Source organism: Cyrtonyx montezumae, unplaced genomic scaffold (genome assembly GCF_038088225.1).
Source record: "Cyrtonyx montezumae isolate F1298 unplaced genomic scaffold, pur_monq_1.0 scaffold_2, whole genome shotgun sequence".
Taxonomy (NCBI): Eukaryota; Metazoa; Chordata; class Aves; order Galliformes; family Odontophoridae; genus Cyrtonyx; species Cyrtonyx montezumae.
This window is the reverse complement of record NW_027071936.1, coordinates 47,881,253-47,904,182: the sequence shown is the minus strand read 5'-3', so window position 1 is coordinate 47,904,182 and position 22,930 is coordinate 47,881,253. Positions and strand designations below refer to the sequence as shown.

The following is a 22,930-nucleotide window of genomic DNA, read 5'->3' as shown; positions in this document are numbered from 1 at the left end:
CTTTTTTTACCTAAAGGCTGTTACTGGTCTTTCTTCATTAAAATAGTTTCTTTCTCTTTATCAAATCCTCTGACAGACTGAAGACATGTCTTACTTTCTGTTTGTGTGTAAACTTCAGAGTGACTTCTGGTTGCATGGGGAAAAAATGCAAGTGCAACTTCATTTTCTGTGAAGGGAAGGAGCTGTTTCATGTTTTTCAGATGCACTGAACCTGCATGTAATTAGAGATGCCTGCCTTTTCTCTTGATTTGGTGCATGGTAAAGGAGCTGACCAACATACCAACCTGCATCAGGAAGTTGTAGATATGTCTTGTGTTTTGCTTGATTACCCAAGAATCAATTCACAATACCACTCAGTGTTTTAGTTCTTTGTTTTGCTTCTGAAAAATAAACATTCTAATCATAGGAGGAATAACTTAAAAAAAAAAAAAAAAAAAAAGCAAAAACCTAACAATGGACTGCTGAGATTATTTTTAGTGGTTATAGAAACTCCTTTTGATTCAATTTCAACTGTACTTTCAGTTCACTGGTCCTGTTTGTCTCACAGGAAGATCTGTTTGGTAAAGTTTCAGTGTGGCTTATGTTGTTGTTCTGTGCTTATTTTTGTGGTTTTAGGGAAGTAACTTTAGGCGGTCACAAATAATTTTTAGGGAAATAATTTTAGGTCAGCAGAAGTTGTTTTGCTGGTTACAGGAATAATCTTTACCGCTAATTACTTATTTGTACTGAGAAACAAGTCAGAATACACTTAAGAACAGAAGTATTCTAGAAGACAGAATTTATGCAGCAGAAAGAAATCAGACTTGTAAGCAACAGACTTCTGCCACAGATCAGTAGACACAATCACTCGTGTGTCTGTAGAGATATTGGTATCTAACTCCCCAGGCTGAGATGGGAAGGGCCTGTCCTGTGGAGGACAACTTGTTGGGCCTCCCAGTCACAGTAGGGTCAGTTGGAGCAGGTTACTCAGGGCTGCATCCTGTTAGGCTTTGAGTATCTCGATGGCTGCGGACTGCAGCCTCTCTCGGCAACCTGTGCTGATGTGCAGCCACCCTTCCAATGAAAAAGACTTTTTATTATGTTCAGGTGGGATTTCCTGTATTTCAGTTTATGAGCACCATGAGAGGTGGTGCACTTTTCTTGGAGGGGCTGATTCTTGAAAAACAACCATCAATTTTTGATTCCATTTCCTTCCACTGCAATGTCCAATTGATTTCTTCCAGTCAGAGCCATGAGCTGGCCCATGTCTGCTCTCCTGAAGTACAGGGTTGTAGAATTGTAGGCTCATGGACTCATCTAGTATGGAAAAAACCTTCAAGATCACTAAGTACAACCATCACTGTGACCTGTCCCATCACTGCACCACCTCCTTCATTTATATGACTCTTGAATAACTTCAGTACTGGGAACACAATCACTTCTCTGGGCAGCCTGTTCCTACACTTGACCACCCTCTCCATGAAGAAATTCTTCCTAATGTCCAATCTAGATCTTTCTGGTACAGTTCAAGACCATTTCCTTGTGTCCTGCTGCATAGAATCACCAAAGCTGGAACAGACCTCCAAGCTTATGTGATTGTCTGCCCTGTTCCTTCTTCTCACAGACCTTAAGTACGCTACTTCATGGTCGCTGAAGTGAAGGCTGCTCCCAAACGTCACCTCCCTTTGAACTGCTCAGTGACATGCTTCTTAATCTGGAAAAATTTCATCTGTGGTCGATAAACATTTGCCAGGACAGAGCCTTGTAGTTTATTTTAAGAATTAAAAATAGATATGTTTAATTTACACGTCATAAATTTTCCCCCACCCCCCCCTTTTTTTTTTTTTTTTAGTGCATTTTCTTACTCTGTATACTCAACGTCCAGGTCTGTTTGCCGAGGGAGACAGGGTCAGAGGAAACGCAAAACACGTTCATTCTTCATTTTCAGATAGCTGCATAAGGGATCTGGAATGGTGCAGGAGGGTTGAAAGAGCACAGGCTTCGGTCATACCAAGAACAGTTCCAGGAAAAAAATGTTTTGTTCTTAAACATTGTAGCATCCTGTCCTTATTAATGAAAAGAGATGAACATCTGATGTACACAAATGTCACATTTACTAGAGGTGATGACTTGCTGCTTCTATTATAGCAATATTGCACTGATTTCTTAATCACAAATATTGGTTTCATCAGCAGGCCACTAGGTCTTTTCAGATGTGAAGATTATTAACTGCTCCAAAGTAATTCTGAGAGATGCAATTTCCTTTTCTAACTTCTACTTGTATGTAAAGTCTATCTACTGCTGAATTGCAGCTTTTCCAAATGCTTACAGTGTTTGATAACAAAACCATTGAAGAAATCCCGTTCAGTAGCAGTGCATCTATGATGGATAGCTAGTGTGCAGCCTGGACTTCATCTCAGCTATAACCCTTGCTGCAGCAGCACTGATGTGCACCTTTTGTATGATCAGGTTGTGCCAAGGAAACTTCATCCTGGTTGTGATTATGGCAGGTTTTGCTCGTGTCAGGGCTGTTGGTTTTAGTTTAGGCAACATGAACGTTTTCTAGGAAACGCTGTGACTGGCCACTACGACCTCAGCAACAGCAGAGGAGGGACTGCAGAGCTCTGAGTGCATTCTGGTGACTGAGAGGTAAAACTGGTTGGTGAGCCCAGACTCTCCCACCAGGGTTAAACATGTTAGAAACGTGTTAGAACATTAGAAAGTCCTACAGCAGCTGTAGCTTGAAATATACTTGGATTAAAGCTTTGTGCTTCACTGTTATCCTAAATACGTTATGTGGCTAAAAAGTTGTGTGGTTAATGAAACGGAAGTGGACTTTGAGCTGACTAAGGAGTGAATGCATGATATTTGAGATAAGAAAGGTTTGATATACCATTAAGTTCTTGTATGTGATTAAAAAACGAAGCACAAAGCTTGCCTGAGCATTGGGTTTGCTGATGCTGCTGCAGCCATGACCCTGTGTTTACCTTCCCTTTTGTTCTGGCTCTGGGATCATCTGATGCCTTAAGGGTGAGGCAATGCTTCCTGAGTCATGCTGGGTATTTCATCATTTCTTGCTGATTGTCGGAAATTGCTAGCTTTATGTATCTGTGTTTTCTTGTTTGTACAAATACTTGTGCTGAGGTCTTTATGAGCACCTGGAGTACACTCAGTTTTTACTGTGTAACTTTTTTTTTCCTCTCCAAGTCCTTTGCTGTTTCTTCTGTTGGTTTACATACATTGTTGTTATGATAAGTCCTAGAAATGCGCATCCATCTCCAGTGCATTCCAGTGCATAGGCTCAGGGATGCCTTCTCTCCTAGAGAAGATGGCTTCTCTGGATTTTAGTCCACTGCTCCTTAGCTTCCTTCTGTGCTGTCTGCAGCCAAATGCTTGTGAAGTAAGCTGTTGATTCTTGATGGGGAACATTTGTCCTGTCAGGAAACAGCCACACTTGGCATGACCTGTTCTCAAAGTAATTTGGGGGGAATTAAGGAGCTGGCAGAATTCTTTCTTGTAACCATAGGTCATGCCCCTGTGGCAGCAGCATGTGCTGCAGAGGAACCTTTGTCTCAGGTGAATCAGAGCAGTGCAACGTCACCAGGCACCAGCAATGCTCTTCTGATAACATGCAGATGATGCTGAACTCCTGATGGGGAAGCAAATGGGTGACTTATGTAGTCAGTGTTTTATATTATTGTAGAATAAAACTGTTGGAGAAATAAAAGATCCCTTCTGCTGATCTTTCAGAAAGTAAAAACAGATCAGTCATTTAGGAATGGTTACAGCTGGGAGCATCTCTTAGTGTTGCAACTTGCTTGTCATGAAGCACCAGATGCTAATTTTGTGGATGTTTTTTATTCCTCTTACAGGTGCCTGAGATTATAAGCTCTATCCGACAAGCTGGAAAAATCGCTCGTCAAGAAGAGTTTCAGAGTAATCTTTCAGATATTGAAGACCCTTTTGCCAAAAAATTTGAGGTGCTGTTCTGTGGGCGTGTGACTGTAGCACATAAAAACGCACCCCCAGCACTCATTGATGAATGCATTGAGAAATTCAATCGTGCGAGTTGTACAAAAAAGTCAGATTCCGACTCCTCATCCCAACAACATGAAACTGCCAATAACTCCGGAGGCTTTTCTTTCAGCAACAAATTTCGGTCTGTCTTCCAGCCCTTGATGGGTGAAGAAGAGGAGAAAAGGCCTATTAGGAAATCATTTTCCCAACCTGGACTTCGTTCCTTGGCTTTTAAGAAAGATTTTCAAGAGGGAGGCCATAGGAGTAACAGCTTTGTCAGGTCTTTTGAAGAAGATGCAATTTCATTAAACCTAAAAAGTCAACTTATCTATGGACACAGTGTTGTGCAGCCAACAGACATTGCAGAAAACCGGACAATGTTGTTTACGGTAAAGCAAGATTTGCAGCTCATGGTGGTGTTCTCACATCTTGGAGTTTGGAATGGCAAACAGCAGAGCTCTTTTTCTTGCAGATGGCAGTTACTTCTTTAATAACTTAATTGTAGTTACCAGAGCTAAAACTAAACTTGCCTACTTCTTTATAAAGCACTACCTGTCAGAACATATTGTTTTATGTAGTTAAGATAGCTTTATGCTAAGTAATTTAAAGCAGCACTATCTTAAATGTTGGGTATCTAAAGACAGCTTTTTAGAATACAGCAGGAATTTAGTCCCTTGTTACACAGTTGCAACACGATATGTGTAGTTATTCTGGCTGTTAATAGAAGAAATAAATTAACAGGTGAATGAGTTACGTGTAACTAGAGCAAAATAAACCATGTGTAAAATCTAGTAGAATTTATGTCCTACTATAAGCATCATAATTTATGAAGGTTTTCCAGCTTCCTAATGTCTGTGTAATGGCACAGTATAGTGACTCCCTTGCCTACTCCACACTACTTCCACTGCTGTCTTGTTTTTGTGTGGCTGGCAATGCTCTTATCTTGATGGATAGGCAGTGAAAGTAATTTTTTAAGACCTTGGAAAGAAGTAAGGGTTTGTGCTATATGCTCCTTCTTATAATCCTTATTTTACATAATTTACCTATCACGTTTTATATTTTGTAATATCTTATGCAAACCTGGAGATGACTGTACAATAGCTGTCTGTTACATGGCTGTCTCAGATCTGTCACCTGCTTTTGGGGTTGGAGTTTTTAGGAACAGAAACAGCATTTTTTATGAGGAGAGAAAGAAAGCTCCTGCTAGAAGGGGGATTGCCAATGTGTTTGGTCTGTGAAAAGTAGCAGGAAGAGATGTAGTTAGCTTTACCTGGTTAAAAACTTCTGTTTACTTGTGTCTGGGTGGTAGTATAGAGAGGAACGGAAGAAGATGGAGTGAAATTTTGTGTTCTAGTAAAAACAGTTCCATCTTTATCTAATCCTGAGCAGATATTTCACTCTGGAGATATAAATGTCCCTTATAGTAAGATCTAACCTTTAAACAAATCCTAATTGCATTATAAATTTATATACATATTTTATAATTGGGAATATTAGAGATGGATATACTTGAGTCCAGATCCTCTCACTCCATTGAGAACATTTTTACTTTATAGTAAACAGGTACAGCAGTTATTCTTTCTTGGTTTGGTTTTTGTCTGGAAACATTGTTTTTGTATGCACAGTTGTGTTCTTTTGCTATTCAGCTAGTCTGAAATTAGCTGAGTATAAGGAAGTAAAGTAACCCTGCTTCATGACTCTGGTACCCACAAGCTCATGGTGTAGCTGAATTCATGGGTAGCCCCCACGTTCATCAGTTTCTGAGTATGCATATGGTGTGAACATGTTTTCATCTTTGGTTGTCAGCTTGTGTCTGACTACATATGAAGTGATCCCAAGTAACTTCATAGCCAGAGGAAGACAATTGTTTGTGTCTACCCAGTCAAAGAAATTTGTTTTTTTCCCAAGCCTATAAGAGGGGCTGGTCTATGAGGTGTGAAATATGTTCAAATCAGTTATCTGCCAACTCTCCTGACCTGGTTCACACAGTCTGGATTTTTAATTTTATTCTGAAAAACTGCTTCCCTTGGCTTTTTTGTTCATTTTGTTTTTGTAGTATTCAGCTCACTTTTGATAATTTCTGCTGCCCCATGACCAGACATGAATGTTGAATGAATATGGGGCTGAGCCAAGAGTGAGACTCTGAGGAAGGGAAAGCAGAGGGGTAGGCTGATGAATAGGCATGAAAGGGAATAGCCCCTAGAATATCCATGAGGTCAGCCCTGGGGTAGTAGAAGAAAACTGGTGAGCAGCTGGGGAAAATGGTTGTGTCTGGCTGAAGCGAAGGAAGAGGTGGAAGTTGGATGTGCAATACTGCTTTTAGATACAAGAGAGGTGTCACACATCACTCTGCACTTCTCTGCGCAGGATTCTCCCCCCCACCTCTTCATGAGGTTGCAGGTGTATTGGTGAAACCGATCTTTTGGGATATGGTAGTTGATAAAGCTTCAGTGAGTTTGCCTAAGTCATGCTTTGAATGGATCAGGCTTCTTCTCTGAAATCTAACACAAGACTTATCCTTAGCAGACTTTTTGATGTGTTGGGAACTGTTAGGAATTTGAACATAGTCTGTTAAAATATTACAAAGGTATTGCGAAGAGTTGAGAAATCTGGAACAGTAAAATCTAAACCTTACACAAAGCCTTCACCCATCCAGAGTTTGCATTGGCTCTTGAGTCAGTGCTGTACAAATGGCCTACAGGTTAAATTAGGTTAGAAAATACACTCTAGTAACTTCATTTTTATAGAGTTAAAGCCTTAGATGTTACAAGTATCTTAAATAAATAAAATCTAACTCCTGTTCCCCTTCAATAAGTAAATAAAGGAGGTGGAATACAAGCTAGAGGCACACACATGGGTTTAAATTTTGGGGCATTTTATCATATAGTTTTTGTAATATGGTGTGTTCCAAGACTGTAGAAACTAAGACAAGAGAGTGTTAATATGTTTTCTCAGTGTGAAGTGAATTACTTATGGTGTAACATTATAGTAATCCAATTAATCAGAGTTCTCAATCTCATGTTTCAAATGTGAAATTAAATTAGATTTCATTAGCGTGCAGTGCTCTGAATCCTGAACCAGTGCTGTTTATTCTCTCCATGTCGGGGAATAATTCACTAATTGGTTTAAAATTAGAATTGAGTTAGAGATGAAGTTAGAGATTTTGTCCAGGAAACATTTTTGTAATGAGAAAAAAAATAAGTATAATTTTACATGTTATCATCTTGTTATTTTGTTCCTTTTCTTTTATTTATTTATTTTTTTAGATTGGCCAGTCTGAAGTTTACCTTATCAGTCCTGACACAAAAAAAGTAGCAATTGAGAAAAGCTTTAAAGAAATATCATTTTGTTCTCAGGTAAGTTTGGGAGTCTATTCTTTCTTTAAATGTAAACAATAAATAAATAATGTGTATATATATATTCTCCACTTGTGAATGCTTATGTGATATATTAATCTCCCAGCTTTTCAAATGGATTCTCACCCATGTGGTTTCAGTAATTGCTACTGACAAGTTGCTAGTTAATCAGTAATTCTGTAAGACTGTCATTCTTTCCTTGGGTTTTGCATTTAATTTCTGAGATAAAGTCTCACTTCCCTGTCTGGTGGATGAATAGTGCAAGTTTGAAGAAACAACTTGGCAATTTCTGGCTGAAATTTCAGAAGGCATTATTGACAGTTGTGCAAATCTGTTATTCTCCAAGTTCTGTCACAGTATTTTTCAAGAAGTAATAGAAGGAACAAACAATTCGTAAGAGTTCTCTGAAAAATACCTCTAAATTTAATTTTCAAGAGCATAAATTACATGTACATGAAAGACAACAGACTGCAGTGCAGAAGTTATGTGCATGATGCAGTGAGAGGCATATTTCAAGTCTCCTTGTTCACTGGTTTTCTTATTTGCACTTGCTTACTTGCATGGAGACATTCTACTCAGTGCTCTGCAGACTAAATGGTAGTGGAGTATTGTTAGAAAGTTTGCAATAGGTTTATATTTTTAAATTAAACCCATTTTTAAATATCAGGACTATGATTTGTTATAATTCCAGCTTATTTGTTTTGTGATGTGGGGCTTTTTGCTGTTATGTTTTTATAAACTGATGAGGAAAGCTTTCATCATTCAGTATGCATGTACCTATTTTGAAAATTTCAGAGTAAAGTCACAAGTTTGCATGATGTCAGATCAGGAGCTTTGAAGAGAACCCCTTGATCACAGAAAAATTGTTATCCCCATGTTCCCTTTGGCCCTTTCCCTAGGTAGGAGCTACTGAGACAAACTTTATGTCATGCCCTGCAGGCCAGGAGACTCAGGGCAGTAGGAGGGAGGTTGTGATTGAGTCTGCCCTCCTGTCTGAAGCATGTGTACATGGGCAGATCTTGTGTCAGCTGGATGAGCATTGATCTTGGGCTGCAGACCCGAGGGCTTTTACCCCAAGAATGCAAATTTCAGAAGACTTAAGTTGAACTATCTTACATATTTATCTTGGTCATGCAAGAACTTTTTAAATCATTTCTTAGAGGCACTGGAGGTAAATTATAGAGGGAATGAGTAATGCTTAATATCCAAAATGCCCAACTCACCAGTAAGATACTGGAAATAGCAGGAAGAAGTATGTGACCCTGGGGCAATGTCAAATTTGGTGATCTGAAACAGCTGAGAGGGATTGTTTGCTGCTGGTACCTTGCAATTCTGTGAGTGGGACTGTGATCCTAGGTGAGCTCCCTCTGCTGCAGTGATTGAGCTTTCAGGAGGGGGCAGGGGAGTTAAAGAAAGGACACAAATTTTTATCAGCTCTTTCATGCATTGTGTAAGTGCTTTAGCTTGGACATCCAGTGGTGCTAGAGTTGGAGGAGGTGAGGACTAGATATTGTTTTAGTGTCCTTCCAATCTGCTTGTTCCCGTGGTTTGTTATTACCTGATGTTTGTGTGATAAAGCCCTTCTTGTCTACTTGTAAATATCACACTCTGAGAAACTGAGTATCTGTATATATTACCTTCATTTATTCAGCTTACATGCTTTAGGGGTTTATTGTTGGTGTTTTGAATGATAAAACTTCTGAGTTGCTGCAGAGTGTTTGATGCTACACTGTGTTCTTTCTGGCCTACCTACCCTTAAGAAAATATTCAGTTTTAATTTTTTTTTAATATATATTTTCTTTTTGCTAAAATGACGAAGAGAATATTGAGAAGTTCCCGCTGAGTTAACAGGGAAAAGGAGGGGGGGAAAAAAAGTCTTGCTAGCCATCTCCAGATTAGTTAGTCTTCACTGAAATTTCTGATTTTATGATTTTATGGTTTCTGATGTTTGTTACTGTGAATTCGTGATTTAACAGCTTGCTTCATTTTAATATGGTTGTACTATGATAGCTGGAAGGTAACAAAAGGGTACTGAGCATAACTGAATTTAAGTATGCTCTACCCCTCTGCATGTCAGTCATCATAAGTTTAACCACAAATTGTGTACTGAGGAGGCATGTACAGGTATGGCCTAATCCTACGCATCTGAAAGTCATTTCCTAAAAGAAAAGAATTCCAGCTATTAAATAACTTCCTTAGCATTTTACTGGGAAGTAATGCTTACCTACTGTTCCAAGTAGAGTATACCTGACATTGCATGCCTTTTAGGAGCAATAAATGCTTCCATGATTCATCTTTAATATACCAAACCATTTTTATTTTTAAATAGCCACGCATTTAGATTTTTTATATATACATATATGTATCGATTTATTTGCTCTTACAAATTTAAAACAATTGTGAGTCCACTTAAGCAAAAGGGAAAAAGAGCAGAGAAAGTTTTCCTTCACTGCTATCTCCATTATTGAGTAAAACACATATTGAGTAGTATTTCTTTATCCTCGTGAGTGTTTGCCAGTGGATCTATAATCATTCTCATTTAAAATAAAATGAAGCATCTTACAAGTGAATTTTAAAAGATTCATGAAGGTTCTGTAACAAAAGAGGCTTTTTAAATGACCAGATTAACTTTAATGTAGCTGTAACAAAGATACATGATGTCTCTGCTATCCTGTTGGCCTTATGAGCCTTTCTTAATAGGAAAAAACAAACAACTAGATACAGAACACTTAATGTAAATGAGACTGCTTTATTTCTGTTGTTTTTGTGCCAGGGAATTAGACATGTGGATCACTTTGGATTCATCTGCAGAGAGTCTTCAGAAAATGGAGGCTTCCACTTTGTGTGCTATGTTTTTCAGTGTGCAGATGAAGCACTGGTAAGTGAAAGAAAAAAGAGGCCTATTGTTGTTCTGTTGAGTATCTTTTACCCTAGGGCAATGTTACTGTGCTGCAGGTTAGTCCAGTGCCTCACGACCTCAGTAGGCTTGAGTTTTTGTGGGGTTTTTTTTGCTTTTAATCATATACAAGAAAACATTCTCAGATAGAAATCATGTCTACTACTGTACCACAAAAATAAAAACAGCCTGGAAGAAATGACTTCACAATAAGTTTTGTCTTGCTTGTGGTTTTGTGCACAGCAACAGCGCAGGAACAACTATTTGTTTAACATAAGCACCTTCCCAAACAGCAGTGTCATTCTGAATGACAGTTGTGTTTATGTTAGGGAAAAGAGAAGCTCTGTGGAGAAGTGAAATTGTTCTTTTTCACTCTGTTCTTTTTAGGTTGATGAAATCATGATGACATTGAAACAGGCTTTCACTGTAGCTGCTGTGCAACAAACTTCCAAGGCACAGCCCCAGCTCTGTGAAACATGTCCTCTGCAAAGTTTGCATAAACTCTGTGAAAAGATAGAAGGTGGGGTTTAAATAATTTTCTGGTCTATTTTCTAACAGTGTTATTGGTGGGCTATTTTATACATGAAACAACATATGTGTGCTGTATAATATGTGTGTGAGCCTAGAAAACAAGTTTAAGACAAAAAGACAGAATAAGTAATTATTTGCATTTCAGCAAATTTCACCATTAGGTTTCATTCATTTAAATGATTTTTGGGGTGATTAGAGGGCAACAGTAGCTTGCCAGATCACAGAATTAGCTTTTTGGACTAAAACCTACCTAGTATTAATTTTGATGAAATTGGAGAACCTCCAAAACCTCTATCAACTCTGTTTTGGCCTTCAGCTAGCAATCAATTTTTGGGAAAATTCTTCAGTGCAAAGGAATATTAATGTTTTTAATCATATCATCTGCTTCTGAAGAAGAAAGGAACGGAAGTACAGAATACTGTTGATGGCTTGCTGTTTTTCCAGAGAAAATAAAAGGAAGAAATTAAATGCTGGATGAGATCAGGAGAAAAATAATCTGAATGGGAAAGTAGTCAGCTTTAAGCAGTCAGTAAATATTCTCAGCAAGAAACAAATAACTTATTTGCTAATATGCAGTAAATTTGCTCTTTTTAAGAGGAGTCTAAGACTTATAAATTAGAGAAAATTGATTAAAAAATGTATTTATATAGCAAGCAAAATCTAGGCAGTTACTAAATAAGAACACTGGCAAAATAGTCTACTAAAATGCTTTAGGTTATGGGTTAATTTTGTTCTGTGTGGTGATGGAATCTTCCAGAGCAGCTAAGAGTATAATCCTTGTCTGTACTCAGTAATCTCCTTGTTGCAAAGAGTTCATGTTCCTCATTTTAAAGACAAGTTCAGTAGTAGCTTTAAATTAAACTACAGCTCTTTCTAATGTCCTGTTATGAAACAGTTGCAAAGGGTCAGCTTAATGGTACTGATGAGCTTTAGCTTTCATTTTATGCATAATTATGCAGTTGCTTATTTCTGACAATATTGTTCCTCTTACTAGGGCTACACCCTTCTAAGACTAAACTAGAACTACAAAAACATCTAACAACACTAAATAGCCAGGAGCAGGCTTCTGTTTTTGAAGAGGTTAAGGTAAGCACTAGTATAAAGAAGGAAAATTATTCTAGGGTTTTTTTTTTTTTTGTGAACTATTCATTGGATTTATATCATAGACTGTTAATCACCTTGTGTTTTATTTTCTGTATCATTATTTTTGATATTTTCTTATCTTTAAATTGGCTTATTTTTATTCTTTTTATCTTCTAGTATGTTAACTTCTCCCGGAGGGAAAGCTGCATATGCTTTTTTTGTGGGTCAAGGCAGTAAACTGTACTTTGAGAATCTTCAGCTTTGAGACCAAAACAAATCAGTGTAACATTCCCAAATCAGAAAGTGTCCTGCGTAAAAGTTAACCAAGATCTTAATGCTTGTTGAACTAACTGAAAAAAAAAGTTTAACTTTCTTTTAAATGAGATTCAAGTTATCATGGAGCAAACCATAGCTGGATTTAGGACAGATGATGACATTAAAGGCAGTGTCACTGGGCACATTGTGTTTGATTAGGAAATTTCAATCTTTTAAATACTGTTCTCTTCCTCTTTTGAGTCATTGCAGTCTCTGTCTTTGTCTGTTTCCATGTGGCAATTAATCATCCAGTACCAAATTTGGAAGTAGTTCTATGAGAGTGACTCAATTTGTTTGTATATAGCAACTAGTTGGTACTGTTGCCTTCTTAGTCGTCTGTACACATTTTAAGGGCCTAAGGCTACCAGTAGTCACACAAAATGAAGGTAATTGTTAATGCTTCTTGTAAGAGTCTGCAGTTAACTCAGTTAAACCAATGGTTAATTGTCTGCGTATCTTCTTCCAACGCTGAGTTGGAGAGACTGAAATTATACTTACTGCATTCATAGAGCTTCATATCTTGTAACTATGATATGCATTTTTAAATAATTATCTTTCTAAGGGCATTTCTTATTAATATAAGATGCTTTCCTGGCATTTAGCTCCTTCATACTGCATTTCTTGCATTACTTCCATGGGCTTTAAGCCTAACTTTGGAAAACTGTGTTTTACATTATTAAGTTCTATAATTTTTAATTATTTCTTATGCATTATTTCATGTATAAATAGAGTGCAGCAGATATTGATTTATTCCCCTTGTACAGTCCTGCACACTATTTTTTAAGACACCTGTCGTTTCCAAAAGGTGAAATTTCTGGTGAGAAAGATTACTAGAAGCATCATGCTTAACATCAAGGCATACTTCATGTATACTATAAATTCAGAGCCATTAAAAAAAAAGTATTCATTTATTTGTTTGTTTATTTATACGGGCAGAAGCATACTCTGAAGTTATGTGCATGTATTGGTTTCATACTTTATCCTTGGCCTTTAGTTGTCACACAAAATCTGTCATTTTGGAAGTGTGGTTTGTTTCCCTGTCTGTGTTGCTGCTTTTTTCGCGACGCTGCTGTCCTCTGGTGGACTGAGGCGGTAGCACTTAATTAAACTTGTTACATATTGTCAGTACGGTGACATCAAGTGCGAGATGTTCTGCTGATCTTTTATGAATGTGTATGACTGTGCTTGTGGTTTTTTTAATTAAAGAAATTGAGACCAAGAAATGATCAAAAAGAGAATGAACTGATTATCTCTATTTTGAGAAACATGTATGAAGAAAAACAGAAGGACCATGTTCACATTGGAGAAGCAAAACAGGTAAGTAACCATTCAGTTTTAGCTCATGCAAGAAAAAGACAAGAAAAGTCATTCATTCTGTAGCTGCATCTTTCCAAAGAGAAATTTCCATCACTAGTATTTTGGTACTTCAAACTGTAGGCAGTGTTGAACAATGGTTTTCCTTACAGCCAGTGTCACGTGCCAAATTTTGGCATATATTGTATGCTTTGAGTTGTCCAGTACAGTTTGGTTCCAGACCTTGGAGAAAGAGATGCAATCCGTTAGACCACTAATTTGGTTGTTTCTTTCTTCTCACTGTAATGATAATTCTTACAGAGAATATATAATGAATCTCTAATTGCTTTCTCCTGATCTGTGGCTTTTGCCATCTCCTTGTCCTTGAAAACACCTCAAGGAGATCTGTATTTCAGAAGATAATCAGCAAATGTTCCATGAAAACCTTCAGTTCTGATTATTTGACCCTTTGCAAAATGTTGATTGACTCCCACCACTGATGGCTGTGGTCACTGTAATACTAACTAGTAAACTAATATATGGGGAGCAATGAGACCTCTGAAGAAATCGGGGAAGTAGCAGCAAGTCTTCATTTACCGTTCATTTATTTTGTTAATGTTTTCTTACTTTATGGCTTACTAGTTATTTATTGACCTTTCTGAGAAAGCAGAAAGAAAACTTTCATATTTAGTTCTCTGAGTTCTCTGGTTTCTCGGCTTGGACATCTAAGTGGAAGTATATTTTTTAGGAGAAAAGAAACAGTATCACAGTGTTGTAGTTTTGACATGACAGGAAGAAACGGGGCTCTTTATCATCATATCTGAAATATCCTTATTTGAAATAACATGAACTATTAAATGGTTGTCAGTTATGAATGGCTTAGAAATAGAGATATTTAAGGCAAGATAATATCTTAATATATATATTCAGTGTGTTTTGACAATTCCTGGGACCTGGTGCAGTTTGTTCGCTCAGCTCCTGAAACCAAAAGTGGTTAATCTGACACTTGTAAAGATGCCAAGGCTCTAAGAACAGAGTTGAGTTGCCCCTAGTCCCTCATTTTTCTTAGTGTAACATTCTATATTTACTCTGCTAATTTATCTGCAGAGCTGTGTGACAGCAGATACCTTTGAACGTGTATTCTGGCAATGTTACTTGTCTCAGCAGTCATTAACCCATTACATGCTGGTGTCCATTTCCTTCTTTTCTGCATAGATATTCACTTTCATGTTTTTCCCTTGACAGTATGTTGGTGGTGTTTTGTTTTTTTTTCTCTCTTGATTTAAATATAAGTGGTATAAGTGAGGGATGCTAGTGTACAGATAATAATATTATGTTTTTTTGTAAGAAGATAATAGCAGGCAGCATCTAACTAGCCCTTTGAGCTTAAGATGAGTAAAAATAACATGAAAATGCCTAAATTTCACAGTAGTGTAAATAGGAAGCTTTAAAATTATATGTAGACAGAAGTATTTAGTGTTGCAAGTGTCTGGTAGCTGTTCAGTTAGCTGTACATGTACTGATAATTACATGGATTGAGCATTCAGATCTCTGAACTTAGGACCATGTAGAGAAGGCTACAGTACCTGACAGCCTCAAGGTGAACCCTAAAAATAACATGAAAATTGTGCTACAGGTGTTAGGTTTAGATGCTAATACTTGCACTGTAGTGACATTTTTTAAATTTGTTACTTACCTTATGAGCACTGGAAAGGGACTTAAATGTTTATTTAAAAAAATCAAAACTCTGAATAGACTGTTAGCATTCAAATTGAAGAGTTCCTACTTTTGAAGTATTTAGAAGAGTTAGGTTATTACACATCTTTGTAGTACTTACAAAGGCCCATATTTATATGATGAAGATACTTGGGAGTTCTTGTTAAGTGTGTCATGGCTGAAGAACAGTAATTCTATGAGAAATCTCTAATCTGTTACACTTGAACTTTAGAACTTACACAATTGTGCTTTGACATTAAAGTGAATTTCTCAGCGCAGCTATAATTTCCTCCTGCAATGGCAATTCCTCTGAAGCATGTTACTACACTACAAAATGTAATTTGAAGAAATGTTCTAGTCTTAATTTAGGATAGTTCGGTAAGCTTCAATGTATCAGTGAGGAAAGGATATGAAAAACCCAGGACACTAGGAAAAAGAATTGATACATGTTACAGAAGTCTTCATATTTTTCACTGAGATACTGCTCCACAGTGTTTTGCATTTCACATTTATGTTTTTAAACACTTGCAGACTTCACAGCCGTCTGCTGAGAATGCTGTAAATGAAGTGCCCAGCAGTGCTCCAAGATTCCGATTAGATATGTTAAAGAACAAGGCAAAAAGATCTCTGACAGAATCGTTTGAAAGTATTTTATCACGTGTAAGTATCCTCATGTTTATTGCATCTGAACATAATTTGTTGTTTTATTTATTCAAATAGCAGATACACCACATTTGCTATCCTTTCAGGTTGTAGCTAAGTGGTCATTAAAAGTAGAGTGAAAAAAGTGCTTGAGTGCATATATTGGATGGCCAAACAAAGTAGAGCTTTAGTAAAGAAAATACCAAGCACTGAAAAAGTAAACTGATGACTAGATATAAATAGTGCATATAGGCATTTCAAAAACGGAATATGATGCTGAACATGGGAACTTATGAAGCTTGTCATTGTTTTATTTCTCTTTTGGATTTGGAAAAGAAAAGAAATCACAAATTTTTGCTTCTAACTATGTAGAAGGAAATTATTAGGGAACTGACTAAGCATTCCTAATGAGGCAATGTTTATTTATCATGACAGAACTGATGAATAATGAAGGACTGTCCTGGTTTTTACTGGGATAATTTTCTTCATAGTGACTGGTTTAGTGCATGTTTTGGATTTGGGAGGGAAATAGTGATAGCATACTGATGTTTTAGTTGCTGCTGAGCAGTGCTTATGATGGGTCAGGGATGTTTCATCTTTTTGCACTGCTCTGTCAGTGAGAAGCTGGGAGTGTATGCAGAGCTGAGAGGGGACAGAATCAGGACAGGTGATCCGTGCTGGCCAAAGGGATATTCCATACCACATGGCATCATGCTGAACAATAAAACTGGGGGAGTTGGCCAGGTGGCTACTGTTGACTGGGACCTTACTGGGCATTGGTTGGCAGGTGACACACTGGTTGAATGGTGCATCATTTTTATTGTGTACTTTTTTCTTTTATTTTTGTTATGGTTATTTTCCCTTTCTTTACTATGCTATTAGATTGTCTTTATTTCAACCCGCAAGTTTTAATTTTTTTTCCCCCCAATTGTCTGCTCCATCCCACTGTGGGGGAGTGAGCAAATGGTTGTGTGGTGCTCAGCTGCCTGCTGTGTTAAACCACAGCAGCCAGAGACTATTTGAAGGCAAGAAATGTTAGGAACTTCAGAAGGCATTAAGAATGTATGTGCAATATGTGATTATATTCACATATAATGCATGTAGTTGCTCATGATAATTCCCTGACTGGGTAGGCATCATTTAAAATGCCAGTAACTGTCCTGAATGAAGCCTCTGTTTTTCACAGAGGCAAAGTCTATTGCTAAGGATTTGGGGAAATTAAATTTGCTATTGTCTTTGAAAGCTACAGATTCTGTTTATGCTATGAAAATCTCTTTTTGGTATGCTCAATTTCCTGGTATGCCCTGTGTGTTATAAGCTTAACTGACAGCATGCTTTGTTTCTACAGGGCAGTAAAGCCAGAAGTCCTCTTGATAGTTCTGGTGGATCTGTGGATCTGGAGGCCTCTGTGTCCAGTACCTTAAGCAGCACAAATAAAGTGAGTAAAGCCTGTGGTTCACGTATATAGTGAGAAATTTCTGTTAATATACCTAAAACAACTCGTCAGATGTGAAATTCAGTTACCAGCTGATCATATAACTGCTCTGTTCTAACGTCTTGCATTTTGTTTTGGTTGTCTACTTCCCAAACATAATCTAATTTTGTGTGAAAGAAAATAAACCTCAGAACCAGAATGATAAAAACAGAATCACCCAACGATGTTTAGAGTTAGTTTCTAACTCTAAGAGTCCTGCTGCTGCTTGCTGAAACATTAGGTTATATTTTTATTCCTGTGTTGAGTCCCTCTGAGGTTGATGGGGATCACCCACTGCTGGTAGCTTTTTGGGTCAGACACTGTCCCTTCCACTTTCCCAGCTTGAAACATTTTTTTCTGTTTTTTAGGGTTTGTAAGTTGATTACCCAAATCGCTTTTCATGTATAAAATATGTCTAGAATATGTTTAGAATATGTTTAAATCCTCTGAGGAACAACTTTAGTTTAGTTTACTTTAGTAATTTCCCAGTTTACTTTGTTAACAGAATTTCAGATTAAGAAATAAGTCAGATGCCAGCACGATGTTCATGTGCCACTGTCTATAGAGTTTCACTAAACTCTATTGTTGGGCAAGATGAGACCCATATTCTAATCTGTATTTCTGATCACCAGAAGTTTCAAGCTTTAGGTCTTTCCTCATAGTCCTTGTATTATTAAAACAAGCAAACAAACGGTTTGAATGGGGTTCCATTTGAATTAGAAATTTATATACAAATTCTATATTATATGTAGTACATGTATCTTATGCAAATTTATGTATGTGAGCTAAAATATAACATTATCTGAGTCTTTCAAAACTGTGCAACAAAGCAAATTTGATAATTGCCATACTACTGACCCTAATTGATTAGTTTCAGCCCTGAAAGTACCTACCATGAATGCAGGATTATTTTGTTAGAGCATATAAAACCAAACCAAGAAGTGGGGCAATTTTCCTTTTTGCATCGCTAAAAAGCTCTTACTCTAAGCAAAATACTATGAACGAATTGTAAACAGGAAAGACAGTCATCTTCCTTGGACGTAGCAGGCTTGGATACAGCTATCCATTCTGCTCTAGTCTTTGGTCACTTATACAGAGGATTCCTGACTGGAGGTAATCAAGAGTCCACTCCTCCTGCTTATGATCTTGAAAGAATGACTGACTTTGCAAGAAACACAGGAGGTGGGAGACAAAGAAAAATGCATCATTTTGGACTAAAGCAAGGCATTTAGTCATAGGATTCAAGTCTTTAGTGTGAGTCTCTACATAGGGAAAACTTGTATTGTTAAATGAAGTGCTAGGTATACAGTAATCTGAAATACTGCCTTTTTCATTACTGTTATCCAAACCTGACCATCTGTTCATTTCCTCTTACCTCTGAGTCATGTTCAGCATACAGTAAAACATAATCATTAGCAAAATTATTTTTCCTCTGTAAAATGGAAGCTATGATTTGTTGACCTAAGTAATGAGGAACAAAACCATAAAATATCAAAGATTCTTTCTTTGAGATTCACGATAAAAACATGCAAGCTTGAAGCAGGTCTCTGAGAGGGTTAACAGTGACACAAAACTGCAACTCCAAACACTGATTTTAAAACCACATGTTGATAACCTTCTTTTTTGTTCTGCTAGGAACCACCATTGTCTGAAAGGGAGGCAGACAGAGTTCCTACACTAACAACAGAGAATGCTATCAAGACCAGTGGATCAGTGGGTGATCTCTCCAGTGACCCAGATATTGATCATTCTGTTACGCTACCTCAACAAAGCTTTCGAAGGCGAGCAAACACACTGAGTCATTTACCATCAGAAAGCCGGGAGTCTCTGGTATCTGTTGAAACATCACCATCTGTTCCCCAGAGGAAACTTATGAGGTATCACTCAGTGAGCACAGAAACTCCTCACAAGAGAAAGTAAGACTTACAAAAAGCAGGCTGTGCTTTCATTTGTTAAGGGCAAGTTTGGGGATGATGATGGCGTACAAAGTATGTCCTCCTAGTGGTTAAGTTATGTATGACAGCAGTGTGTCACTAAGGAGGTTTGTAGGTACCCTGTCCCATGCGCTGCGCAGGGGGGATGTGAAACCTGAGATATGTATTTCCACACTTTGTGTCACAAAGCTAAGTGTAAGCACAGTATAGGATTGCTCCTGAGATGTTAGATTATGTTTTTATAAGCAATGTTCTGTAATTTTTGTTGCATTTATTTGCAGGCAATGTAAATAAATGCTACCTTTACCTTGTCTGTCAATAGAGAAAAATATGGTAGCATTTCTGATGCTGAGAACCTTACTATTTGGTGAATTCATGTATGATTTTGAAGTAAAACACAAACTTGACATAAATTTGCATAACTGTTGATAGATGTGAAGCTCCTATGCAGCATTTCAAATTAATCTTCAAATTTTTACATGCAAAAACAAGCTACTGGCTGCCTTAATGCTAATATTCTTCAAGCTATCCTCCTTCATAAGCCTGCCTCTGCATTTCCAAAGTCTTTGAACATTATGGCAGCTTTCTTTCCTCCCTCTGTCTGTTTTTTTCCAATTACTATGGAAACGCTTCTGTCTGTAGACTTCTGTTTCACTGCCAAAACTGCTCGTTTACACAAGTTAGGCAGTACAAAATCTGTACATGTTCCAACTCATTTTTCCCTGCAGGAGGCAGGGCGGCAGCATAAGAACGTGCCTGGAATAGGTGATGACAGTGAAGGAAAATTATAGCATTTAAAAAGAAACATAACCTAGGTTGCCTTTTTGTCCCTTTTTTGAACCTTTTGAATTCTTAAATACCAGAACATGTTTTAGTGCAGTTTGGAACTTGTGCTGTTGGTCTGTCACCTTCATGAAAGTTGCCCTCACATTTGTTGCTGCTTGTTCAGACAGTTTCTGTCCTTAATATTGGAATGCAGCTAAAAACTAAGTGTCTTTTTTTAATTTCTTTTGTTGCAGCTGTTATGGTTTGATTGTATAATTTTTTTTATTTTTTTTACTAAGTCCTGAGTCTACCTGCTCCTTCTCATAATCAGACCTAAAAAAGAAATCACTGGTTACCTTTCATAGGAAACACACAGAACAGGACCTAGAAGAACTGTACATTGAACAAGTCTGATATGTTTTATGAGTGGTTTTTCAATGGCTTACACCAATTGTTGTTTTTAATCTTGAAGAACATAATACTTCACTTCTCATCCATGAAATCTCATGATCATATGCCTGACTTTATCTTAGAAAACAAAGAGAAACAGCATGAGGGAGAAGAAATGGGTGTTACTGACATATTTTTTGGAGTTTGAGTTTAGTCATTCACTGAAATGCCTTTTTGAAGTGTGTGTTTCAGATGTTGTTGATTGGGTTAAAATGTTCAGCCTCTTGCAGTTACTGCATTAACTCTGAAAAATGTATGAAATGGCTGATTTGTATTTGACAGGTTACTTTCAAGGATTAGAGAAGATAATTTCACTTTTGTTTTTTCTTCCCTGTTTCTTCTCTCTTACTATGTTTTGTTCTTTCTGTTACCTCAACTCCATTCCTCTGGTTGGAATCCCACTATACGGTTTGAACACATCTGTCGGCGAACCTAAAAGTTCTTCTGGTCAACTTGCACGTTCTCCTACTCTAGCTCGTCTTAATCCCTCGGCCTCTTCACCCAACTTTTTAAAATACCTAAGGCATAATTCAAGTGGAGAACAAAGTGGGCATTTTGCACAAAAGAGGTGAGATGGCACCTGCACGTAGTTTGGGACAGGGTTTGTTTTACCACGCTGTAAATATGAAGCTCTGTAGTGTAAGTAATTAAAATAATTTAATAAAGATTTAAGGTGGTTTTTAGGGGAGGAGGAACTCAGCTGCTATGCTACTGAATGTAGCTCTGATACTTGCATAATTTTTATTTTAATACAGAAAATTCCTTCAGATACATGGCATTCTTTGGAGCTGGTTCCTCCACAGCAGTTTCTTGTTATACAGCAGACAGCAGCCCTGCCTAAATTGTGCCAATGATAAGTTGCCAAGAACCTGCGATCCAGCTTGCTCTGTCTCTCCTGAATTATTCAGTTCTGTTCTGCTTTGTTCATGGCAACACAGAAATACATTAATATTCTTTTGTGCCTGACATTTAAAGACAAATTAACTAAGTTGACTAAACTGGACAAAAAATAGCTGGACTGTGAGGAGCCAATTGAGGGGAAAGAAAAAGGCAGAAATGAACTCATGTGTTTGTCTTGATTAATTTGTCATGGTTACACTAAGTAGTATCAAATAATAATTTTCTGTGCCTTGTTTCTGAGAACAGAAATATGCATAGAGAGCATTGAGGAAAGCACATTAACTTCTCATTTCCCTGGGATGCTGAAATAAGGACCTGACTAAAAATCTTGACCATTGAACCCCTTCAAGTTAAACTGCTTATTTTAGCTCAAAATGTTCATGAGGCTGAATGGCCTTGGAAGGTCCTGTCAGCGCTTCTGGCAAGCAAATTTTATTGTTGTTGGTTTTGAGGTGTTTTTCCTGAGGTGACAACTCTTTTAATCCAGGGAAAGTACTGAACTCCAGTCTCTTCATTTGTATTTGCTGAGCATTATCTAGTGTACCTCTTAATTTAGCTTCACCTCAGAAGTATGATAAAATTCAAGGGACGAAATGTGAGTCTTCAGTGTCATCTTTACTCTGCTTTTATCCAGGCCTGAACACCACACTAATGATCCCTTCCTTGAATCCTGAAGGTTAAATTCTCCGAAGTAGATTTTTCTAAAGCAGATTAGGAGATACATTCTGCGCATACAGTAGCACCTTCTCCTTCACTTTCTCTATTGTTCAGTGTCATTCTGTAGTGAACCTCTAAGCAACCAGACTGAGAACTGAAATGGATAGGGATATCAAATCACAGAATCGCGGGACTGTAGGGGTTGGAAGGGACCTCTAGAGATCATCAACCCCCTGCCAAAGCAGCTCCCTAGCCCAGGTTGCTCAGGTAGGCGTCCAGGTGGGTCTTGAATGTCTCCAGAGAAGGAGACTCCACCACCTCACTTCACCACTCATTATAAAGGTATTTATAATAAAAATTACCTATAAAGGTATTTATAGATATGGATCAGATCCCCTCTGAGTCTTCTTTTCTCAAGGCTGAACAGACCCAGGTCTCTCAGCCTTTCCTCATCAGGGAGGTGTTCCCTGCCCTTTATCGTCTTTATAGCCCTCCGCTAAGCTCTTTAGAGGAGATCCCTGCCTTTTTGTACCAAGGAGCCCAGAACTGGATGCAGTACTCCAGCTGAGGCCTCACCAGGGCAGAGTAGAGGGAGAGGATCACCTCCCTCGACCTGCTGGCCACACTCTTTTTAATGCACCCCAGGATACTATTGGCCTTCTTGCAACCAGGGCACACTGCTGGCTCATAGCCAGCCTGTCATCCAACAGGAAAAAAAATAAGTTAATTAGTTTAAATGAATGAAATCAAACTGCCCAATCTGACTGCATTTCTCTAAGTGAAATCACCATGTAATTGCAATTGACTGACAATGAGATTGTAAATGAAACGTGTTTACAGGGTACACCACACTACAGCAGAATGTTTCTCATGCTCAGTACCAGCTACTAAAGAACTGCTTCATTTCATATCTTTATGAGGC

At 37.8% G+C, this 22,930-nt stretch overlaps 1 protein-coding gene across 6 annotated transcripts in view; it reads left to right on the top strand.

Moving 5' to 3' along the window:
• Positions 1-22,930, top strand: part of TBC1D1 (TBC1 domain family member 1) — a 101,997-nt gene that overhangs the window by 50,053 nt on the left and 29,014 nt on the right. For 3 of the 6 annotated variants that reach the window (XM_065735673.1, XM_065735676.1, XM_065735677.1), the window contains 10 exons: positions 3,852-4,385; positions 7,263-7,352; positions 10,126-10,230; positions 10,636-10,768; positions 11,774-11,865; positions 13,384-13,494; positions 15,718-15,846; positions 17,177-17,266; positions 18,938-19,218; positions 20,891-21,019. In XM_065735673.1, the coding sequence (XP_065591745.1) occupies positions 3,852-4,385; positions 7,263-7,352; positions 10,126-10,230; positions 10,636-10,768; positions 11,774-11,865; positions 13,384-13,494; positions 15,718-15,846; positions 17,177-17,266; positions 18,938-19,218; positions 20,891-21,019 (1,694 nt within the window). Of the gene's footprint in view, positions 1-3,851; positions 4,386-7,262; positions 7,353-10,125; positions 10,231-10,635; positions 10,769-11,773; positions 11,866-13,383; positions 13,495-15,717; positions 15,847-17,176; positions 17,267-18,937; positions 19,219-20,890; positions 21,020-22,930 lie in introns of those variants that run through there. The other 3 variants (XM_065735675.1, XM_065735674.1, XM_065735678.1) reach the window with 3 other exon arrangements.